This window comes from Morus notabilis, unplaced genomic scaffold (assembly GCF_000414095.1).
Source record: "Morus notabilis unplaced genomic scaffold, ASM41409v2 Scaffold380, whole genome shotgun sequence".
Classification (NCBI taxonomy): Eukaryota; Viridiplantae; Streptophyta; class Magnoliopsida; order Rosales; family Moraceae; genus Morus; species Morus notabilis.
This window is the reverse complement of record NW_010361940.1, coordinates 46438-56303: the sequence shown is the minus strand read 5'-3', so window position 1 is coordinate 56303 and position 9866 is coordinate 46438. Positions and strand designations below refer to the sequence as shown.

At 39.0% G+C, this 9866-nt stretch overlaps 2 protein-coding genes across 2 annotated transcripts; both read left to right on the top strand.

Moving 5' to 3' along the window:
- Positions 1 to 417: 417 nt before the first annotated feature.
- LOC21385614 (rab9 effector protein with kelch motifs) lies at positions 418 to 3591 on the top strand (the record flags this gene model as incomplete). The annotated part of the gene is made up of 7 exons (XM_024167448.1): positions 418 to 786; positions 1966 to 2493; positions 2617 to 2682; positions 2790 to 2956; positions 3055 to 3205; positions 3305 to 3395; positions 3473 to 3591. Coding segments are annotated over exons 1-7 (1254 nt in total), but the record flags the coding sequence as incomplete, so codon positions are not given.
- Positions 3592 to 3597: 6 nt separating this feature from the next.
- LOC112092136 lies at positions 3598 to 4556 on the top strand. Its single transcript, XM_024167451.1, has 3 exons — positions 3598 to 3877; positions 3959 to 4063; positions 4167 to 4556. The coding sequence occupies exons 1-3, from the start codon at positions 3827 to 3829 to the stop codon at positions 4452 to 4454; spliced, it is 444 nt and encodes a 147-aa protein (XP_024023219.1). The 5' UTR covers positions 3598 to 3826; the 3' UTR covers positions 4455 to 4556.
- The last annotated feature ends 5310 nt before the right edge of the window (positions 4557 to 9866 follow it).

The window sequence follows — 9866 nt, the reverse complement described above, 5'->3', positions numbered from 1 at the left end:
CCCCATCATTTTCAGTTAGACAAATGTGAGAAGGGGCATAAATTAAAATTAAAAATATTTTTAATAAAAAACTTAGAATAAATAAATAATACATATCCACCATGTCTTTCTCTCTCCTAACAGTCACTTCCCATGATTTTACATCACTTATTCATATGATACTTGATAGTCTCCGAGCTTTTTCTCAGCCACCCTCAACACATATAACTCAACTATGCTAAGGTCCAATATTATCAAAATCAAAATGTATAAAAAGGGTCTTTCTTGGTTTTTCAATTTCCTCTTCTTTTTTCTTTAGTTAAATAAATTATAAATACAAGAGATTATTTATTAGTTAAAAAATAAAATGTTGTTTTCACCACAACCTTCTGTCTTTGTTGGTTGCCACAGTGATTTGGACTTGAAAGCTCCCATCTTTTCATTTCTATTGACACTGATATTTGATACATCACTTGCCTTGTTCATGTCCTCTTTTGACCCTCCCTCCTCTCTTAATCTCTCTTCCTCCTCTTCCCTATTCCTTCATCTTTGTCAAACACTGTGTTCAAGTAATGCACTCCAACACCTGGTCATCATAATCATCATCAAAAAAACGTCGCCATAAACCTTAGCTAGCTTCGAGAGAGAGAGAGAGAGAGAGAGAGAGAACAAAAGATGGGGTCTTTGGGTGTTGAAGTTGCAGAGAAGAAGGCAATGTGGCTCTACCCAAAGGTTATGGGATTCAATCCTTCTGAGAGATGGGGTCATTCTGCTTGTTACTCTCAAGGGATTCTCTATGTTTTTGGGGTATGTAACAATAATGTAAATACTTTCTCAAAAAGAGAAGAAAGTTCAAGTTTTTTTCTTCTTGTTTCATTATACTAAATGAATATCCAGAGCTTCTATGATGTTGTCTTCTGGGTTTTTATTTTTACTTAGTTTTGTGGTACTTTTATTAAACTTTCTTTGTTTGGAAGTCGGATCAATTTCATGCAGAATGGTTCCCTCTTAATTGTTGGTCTGCTTCTATCACCATTAGTGCTCTTATTTAATCTTCTGTCCTTATAATTTGATTAAGAATTTTTTGTTGGTATTTGTTTTTTTTAATTATTATTTTCCTTCATTATTATCATAAAAAAAAACCTAGTAATCCAGTCCTCGGTATTTTTGGCTACTGAAAAATAACTTTCTTCACTGGCTTTTGTTCTTTCCTTCTTTCTCTTTTTCGTTAGAATATTTTTCTGCGTTTGTCTAATTAGTAGGACAGATATTTGTTGGTTGACAGTCTACTCACTTTTCTCCTCGTTTACTATGTTTTCATTTTCTCTTTTTTTTTGTAGAAATTATTATGATTTATTTTCTTTTACTTTATTGTTTCTTTTTCTCCTCATTATTTTTCATAGCTCAAATTTTCATAGTTAAACCAAGTCATATGAGAACTTTTTTGGTTTAAGACATTTGCATCGCACTCCCCTGCTAAAACTCTTATCCTTCCAATTTCTTTTATCTTTTTCTCTCTGTTGTTCTCTCACTAGAAAAATGTATGAAAACAGGCCACAGATAGAAGTTAAGATTTTCTGGGACTTTAGTTGCATTTTTCATTCTTATTGAATTCAGGCTAAGGACTTTAACGCTTCAGCTTTTAAAGGAACAAAGAGAAACAAAATTTACAGAGGAAGGTTGTTAGTATTTTTTACTTAATTAATAAATTTCTTCCTCATTTTACTTGGTAAAAAGAAATGGAAAGTAAAACTTTGGTTCAAGCATCAGGTGCTCCACAATTCAATGTTTAGTAATTTTTATGAAGCCATTACACTACATGATAACTAAACTACAACCTCTCAAACTCCTAAATTCTCCATGCACTGCTTTGCTTTGTGCTATATGATTTGGTATTTGGTTAAGCCTTAAACATACCCTTTTGGCTAAATTATCTTAGTTTTGATGCCACGTTTTTTACCTCTTTGTTCTGTCCACCGATTCCAGGGATGTTGCGGCGGTTTGCATTTCAGCGACGTTCTTCTGCTAAATCTGGACACAATGGTTTGGAATGCTCTTGTATCGACTGGTCAAGGACCTGGTCCAAGAGACAGCCACAGTGCTGTTGCTGTGGGCCAGAGAATGATAGTATTCGGCGGCACCAATGGCTCCAAGAAAGTAAACGATCTTCACATACTAGATTTTGCAACAAAAGAATGGATACAACCGGAGTGTAACGGGACTCCGCCTTCACCTCGTGAAAGTCACACTGCCACACTTGTTAGCGAGGAGAAATTAGTGATATTTGGGGGCAGTGGAGAAGGTGAAGGAAATTACTTGAATGATTTGCATATTCTAGATCTCAAGACTATGACATGGACTTCCCCTGAAGTGAAGGGTGATATTCCCATCCCTAGAGACAGTCATAATGCTGTTGCAATAGGAAACAAGCTCTTTGTATATGGCGGGGACTGTGGTGACCGGTACAACGGCGATGTTGATATGCTTGATATTAACACACTTACTTGGTCAAGGGTATAACGTTTCTCTGTGTTATGTCACTATCTCAAAATATGGATGGCATATGAATATTAGTATAATTCTTGTATATTCTCAGCAAGTTGAAACTGAGGTTGCTGGTATGTTTTTCTTCAACAGTTGTCTGTTCAAGGTTCTTCACCGGGTGTGAGAGCAGGTCATGCCGCTGTGAACATTGGTACAAAGGCAAGTTTTTCCCTTTTGCTTTCCAGAGTTCAAGAACTAGAGTTACTTCCTTGTGACATGCTTATTATCTGAGAGTGAATGTCGCAATATATCTTTATGTTTTTCAGGTTTATGTCATTGGAGGGGTTGGAGACAAACACTACTATAATGATGTTTGGATCCTAGATGTAAGTACTTGTTCTTGGATGCAGCTTGATATACGAGGCCAGCAGCCGCAAGGGCGGTTCTCTCATACAGCTATTGTTACAGATCTTGATATAGCTATCTATGGCGGGTACTCTCATTCGCTATGCTATGTCATGTTTTCCTGGCCACTTACCTAACATTAGTTTCCATTATAATTTTGTCTATCATGTGGGTTTGAACTTTTAGGTGTGGGGAGGATGAGCGTCCTCTCAATGAGTTATTGGTGTTGCAGTTAGGAGCCGAGCATCCCACTGGCCGTTACAACATTTCCATGTGCAAAATCTTTGGAAACCATTGGAACCAAGAGAGAAGGTCCTCAAGAGAAGGGAATAACATGGTAAAGTGCAGAGTTTAGACTTGCGTTGATTATACAACTTATATAATGATTATACAACTTATATAATAAAGAGGGAGCTTATTATATTTGTGGATGCAGAAAGCCATGATTTTGGGAAATAATGCAGCAGTGAGAGAGCACGCCTATGAACCCGAATCAGAGAGCAAGCGGCCACTTCCATTCAATTCAGGTTGGATTTAAGTGACAAAAATCTCATCCTCTTGGTAAGGAACAATGCGATTTAAACTTGCTTTTTTATGTTTTCAGATACTTTACATCCCAAGAGGAGGAGAACCACAACTGCAAAAACATGGGATGTTGAATCAGAGCAAGAGGAGCACTCTCTTTCACTTTCCCACAGTTTATCTCCATCGCTGTTCATCTCCATCGCTATCTGATCAAGAGCAGACAGCAACACAGAAAGCTGCTGATTCAGCTACGGGTTCTCAAGGATTTCATTTGTTTAAGAAATTAAGTGAGATTCCAAGCAATGACAAGAAGTCTCACAATGCTTCAAGTAAGCAGAAAGAGGCCATAAATGCCATCCACAGAACTCCAAAGGATCTTCATCTTTTAGGAGAATGTCATTCTCAACCAAGTGCTAACATCAGTAGAAATAGTATGCAATTCTCAGAACAAAAGTTCCTGGATGCGGGGTCTCTTCAAAATGCGGTAAATTGCACTATATATTGTGTTCGTTTGTAATGACTCTTGCATGAGAATTGATTTTGACATGCTTGCCTTTATCCATAGATTGGTGCCGAGGTTCGAGGTAAAGTCGACGGGGCATTTGACTCGGGTTATCTAATGACTGCAACAGTCAATGGAAAGTTATTCAGAGGAGTCTTGTTTGCACCAGTAAGCTTCAAAAACTCCCCAATTCTAGTTACAAAACTTGCTCAATGTCTCAAAATTTGCAAGATAAACACTAACCTTTTTGTAACTCGAAACCACCATCCAGGGACTTGGACCCATCCCGAGAGGTCCGATTCTTGCACAGAATCCACACATGGCTTTGGCTCAACCATTGCCGAATCACTCGAACCACCTTGAACCACGCGTCAGGCTTTTCCAGCAGCCAATGAAGAGCTCCAGTTTGGGGCCTGGCCAGAGCTTCCCGCATCAAGTGGCCCGTCCGTTCCCAGTCTTCAGAGCCAGTTCGTCAAATATGCCTAAAGAACCAAGCCTTAGAAGTGATCTTCAAGGTGTGGTTTTAACGCTGGGAGGACCTGGCAGCAGCCAGCATTAGCTGGAATTTTCAGTTTTTTTTCCCCTTTCATTTGAAGTTTTGTAAATCTTTGGATATGTAGTTTTTTTCAGTTATTTTTTTTTTTCTGTTCCAAAAATTCCCTTCATGCGCTATCAAGTCCAGGCTTGTAGAGGTAGTTAAGTTAGTCTATGGTTCATTTGTTATTGTACTTGATCGGCCGGTATTTACTTTGTTAATGTAGTCTTAAGAGCTTCCAATTTCATCATTTTGCAAAATGTTTTATGCTCTGTGAAAACTAATATTTCATTGTTTGTCTACAATCTGCGTTCCCTAAAGCACTTTGGAAGAAAGCCCACCCCTTGATAGGATTTCTTGGTTTGGAAATATTACCTTTAATTAGTCATTTGAAACGGGATTGTAGTCATTTACCCACATGAGCAATTTTAACCATGCTAGTTATTTTATGCTTTTAGTTAAAATAGTTAATGATTTAGTTAGAATTTAGTTTTTTTCTACTACAATCATTAATTAAATGATTAGCTATTTTAGATAATCTATTTCACACTAGCTAAATATAACTAGCAAGAAGTGGAAGCTATTTGATTTTTTGTATTATTTTATTGTTTTAAACTATAATAAATGTAAAGGTTGTTTTGAAATTCAATAAATAATTTATATTTTTAAACTCAATAAATATTAAAATAATCTATACTTACTTGCTTTCTTTACTGCATAAGGGCATAAGCGAAGTCAAGAGATTTCCTTCTAACTAGTGGCTGAGAGTAAGCAAGCTACCTTCATTCAACAGATTTGTGGTTGAGTCAATAACATGCTCTGGGTCGGGAATCTTTGCTCTTCTCTTTTGCATTTCCGCTGCCTGCGTTCTTCTTCGTGTCCGTCCGTATCGCAAAGCTGGTCGACGCCAGCTGTAATGGTTGAAAATAGGGGGCCAACCAAGACCCCTAATAAATTTGTTCGATAAAGCAAACGATTCGTTCCGACAACTTCGGACCAGATTAATTTGAATTAGCCGATCTTACAAAATCGATCGGGCGGGCTGGTTGGGAAGGGGTGATTAGCGGAGAAAAGAATCGCTGAGAGATAGATTCTACTCTACTATTTAGTCAGGACGAATGAGTGGCTGTGCAGCATGCTCCGGAGGAGATTGACCCTTCCCCGAGTCAGTCCAGTCAGAAAGGGGAGGGCCCGCTGTCTAGACTGCATTTCGGGAGTTTGAACACCATCCCATTTCAACCAAAAATACAACCCTGTCAAAGGTATCTAACCTTCCTTCCTTATGAGTGGAAATCAAATCCCGTTTTGTCTTTTTTGCATAAAAACCAGCCAGCCGAGCTTATCGACTTCTGCCTCTACCTACCGCACAGCGTTCTGTTGCTTGGTGGGCTGCATATATAGTTGGCTGGTTATTTGTCTTTCCCATCCCTGCTGCTACTGCAGGTGCCCGGAATTCATGGATTCTCTGGTAGAGGGGAGTCGAGGTGGCATTTTTTTTTTGGGCTCTTCCACGAAAAGAAAAGGGGCGGCATCGTCGTATGCTCGACATTTGTTGCCCTGGTGTATATCCCGGAGTACTCCTATGGCCGAGAGGCTCTTTCTTACTTATTCTCGAATCCCCTGCTCTTAGAGACTCGTACAAAGAAGAAAAGAAGTGCAACAGCCTCTGACGCCCCACACCATTGCGGCAGGAGGGGGCTTGCCCATCAGCCTACTTTGGCAAGAGGTGGCAGGAGCGCAACGATCTAGCCCAAACCTACTTAAACTAAGGGCTTGGCCCGGTCTGAAGGAAGAAGAAAGTAGACCCCACTTATTTGTCAAACTAAAAATAAGATCATAAACTTTAATGAGAAAGATCTAAAAACACAAGATCTTTCCTTAAAAAAATACAAGACACCAATCAAAAAGTTGAAGTGAAACAAAAAAAAAAAAAAAAAAAAAAAACAGTGCAAAGCTATCATTCTCTCTTGTTTAACAGGTTAATTTTGGAAAAAAATATTTTAATGAGAAAGATTTAAAAATACAATATTTCTATTAAAAAAAGGAACGTTGAATTGAAAAAAAAAAAAAGTGCAAATCAGATTTATTAGATTTAAGATGAATGTTGTGTGTGTAGAATATAAGACTAATTGTTGGTATATATAGTTTGGCTGTGATATCACATTTACATTTCAAAATTTGTTTCATGATAACTAGTAATTTGTGTGAGTGTGAGGTGTGAGAAGGTAAATAAGCTAAAACTAAATTTAAACCATTATAAGCTAAGTGAAAATGAATAAGTTTATACCAATAGATTGGTGAGGTTGAAGTATACTTTTTTTACACTCATCTTCTCTTCTTATAGATAGAGAGATATTTCTTCCCTATTATATTAATCAATAAAAGAAACTTGCTATTAATATTTTTATTTTTCAAATAAAAAAAGAAATAAATAGTGTTCTCATGTCCTCAATCCAACACCCACCTTAGCAATTTATAATTAAAAAAAAAAAAAACTCGCTATTAATATTTTTATTTTTCAAATAAAAAAAGAAATAAATAGTGTCATTATGTTCTCAATCCCCACCTTAACAATTTATTGGGGCCACACATAAAACGGAAAAGCACCTAACCCGAGAGTCCAAAATCATCCTGCCCAAGCCATATACAACAAGCTAATAAGAGACATAATTATCATCTCACTTTGGACAATGAGAATTGATTCTTAAGAACTAGCTGAGAAAACCCTTATAGGTCGCCCATTGGTGCTTGGTGTACCACTAATAGTGTAATCATAAGTGTGTCTTTCTTTATTCTCTGCACAAAATGTTTCTAGATTTAAATCTTGACAATCTTGATATAGAAAGTCTTGCCCGACTAATATTCTATGCAGCGTTAGACGTGTAATAGTTTACATAAAATTAGGTAGACACTTTCAGAATTTCTTCTAATTCAAGACAATAAGAATAGAAATTAGATGACACGAATGATTTTTTTCAAAGAAAATAATTAGAAACTTGTCACATTAATTAGTCATTAGTAGTATACCGACTCGGAATTTAAAAAATTATTTAGTTAGAAAATTCATATTCGATTTAAATTATAATTTATGATTCATTATAATATTTTTTTTCATAAAAAAATATATATAAATTAAAAATAATTTTAATTTTATAATTTTAATCTATAAATCAAACGTTTCCTAAATTTGTTAAATACTCACTTCTTTTGTTATACATGCTCTCTTTTACCTTGCATGGGCCAAAAAAAAAAAATCAAACAGTAAAGGGATTAAAAAAGCAACTGTCGGGTTGATTGCATTAACCAAGGGGAGAGAGTGGGTCCCATTCGCAGAACAAATTGCAGTGTGCAGGTAAAAGTATGAGAGATTCGAGATTCTTCGGAGAAGGAGGGGCAATATGGGAAATGATGATTCCCAGAGACAACAACATATCTCCCCCCGCGCATCGCGCGCGGGCGATGATGTCCCCAAAAAGCAAAAAAAGCAGCAGTCGCTGTCAACCGTCGATATGTCTGCCACGTCATCAAACGACGCTGATTGATTGCCGTTTAATCTGAAAGGGTAAAGGTAAAGGAGAGGGATCCCCCGTTTTTTTTTTTTTTTTTTTTTTTTTTTTTGCAGTTTTGAGTTTGACGCGACCTTTCCGTCTGTCGTTTCGTCTGTTGTGACGTTGGGTGCTGCGTCATCAGCACTGCACTGCACTGCGCTGACTTGTCTCTCAATCTCAGATTCCCCAAACTTCCCATCCTACCGAAACACGGGTTGGCGTGGGTCCCATTACCAATGTTGGACACCCATGACACGTGTCATTTTCTTGCAAGTCGACTTACTTATAGGGTGGGTTTTAATGGTGAATCTCATTAATATCCCGTTAAATTAAAAAAAATATGTAATAGACAGTTTTAGATAATAGTTATAATATATAAAATTATAAATAGTTTATTTTTTTTAATTCTATAAAAAAAAACTCTCTTTGTTATTATTTTTTATTTGCATTTATCCGATAAGATTTTTCTGTCAATACGCGTCAATTTTTGGTCAATAAATAGGATCAAATACATTGGGCCTGTTTGGTAGCATTTCCATTTTCGTTTCTCACATTTTTCGATGTAAAAAATTAAAAACGGAGATAAAAAACGTGTTTGGCAAAATTTGTGTCAGAAAACAAAAACGAAAATGGCTTTGTCGTTTTCCGGAATTTTGAAAACGGAAAAAAGCCGTTTTCGTTTTCTTGTTTTCATTTTCGGATTCTTCTTCTTCTTTCTTCCTCGATCATCCTCCCGTTTCTGCTTCTTCCGATTTTTTCTTCCCCTTCAGCCGAGCTCTTCTTCCTCCTTCCCTTCCGTTCTTCAGCCGAGATCTTCTTCCCAGCCGAGCCCCGGCGTTCTTCTCGCCCAAGAGTCGCGTCGTTTGCTTCTCACCGGAGCACCTCCGTTCGCCTAAGCTCCTCCAGTCTCTTGTTACCCAATCTGCGCCGTTCTCTGTTTTCTCACCGAGGTATGCCCCTAGCCAAAAATATTTAAACGTGTTTGATTTTTCCAATCGATTTGGAAGAGCAATTTGTTTTTTTATTTTTCTTTTCCGGTTGTCTCGCCGTTTGATTTGCTTATTCAACCAAATCGGTTGCTGTTTTCCATTTGATTTGGTGTTTGTTTTCTATCCTATGCTTGATCTGATCTGATTTTTTTCCGTTTTTTGTTTTTCTTTTTCCCCTGGAGGCCCCCGTTGGGGTTGATACAGCCCTTGGGGGCCTCCCATTGGGGTTGTATCAACCCCTGGGAGGCCCCCCCATTGGGGAGGAATCAGCCCCTGGGGTCTCCCTTTGGGGCTGGCCTGGGAGGCCCCCAGTGGGGGCTGAAATTCAGCCCCCATCAGCCCCAATGGGGCCTGATTATCAGCCCCCGTTGGGGCTGAATCAACCCCTGGGGGCCTCCCTTTGGGGCTGGCCTGGGAGGCCCCTAATGGGGGCTGAAAATCAGCCCCCATCAGCCCTAATGGGGGCTGATTTTCAGCCCCCATCAGCCCTGATGGGGGCTGATTGTCAGCCCTGATGGGGGCTGATTTCAGCCCCCATCAGTCCCCATAAAGGCTGATTGTCAGCCCTGATGGGCGTTGAAAATCAGCCCCCATGGGGGTTGATTATCAGCCCCCATTAGGGCTGAATCAACCCCTAGGGGCCTCCCTTTGGGGCTGGCTTAGGAGGCCCCCAATGGGGGCTGAAAATCAGCCCCCATAAGCCCCAATGGGGGCTGATTATCAGCCCTGATGGAGGCTGATTTTCAGCCCCCATCCGCCCCAATGGGGGCTGAAAATCAGCCCCCATCCGCCCTAATGGGGGCTGATTATCAACCCCCATTGGGGCTGAATCAACCCCTGGGGGCCTCCCTTTGGGGCTGGCCTGGGAGGCCCCCAATGGGGGCTGGAAAACAGACCCC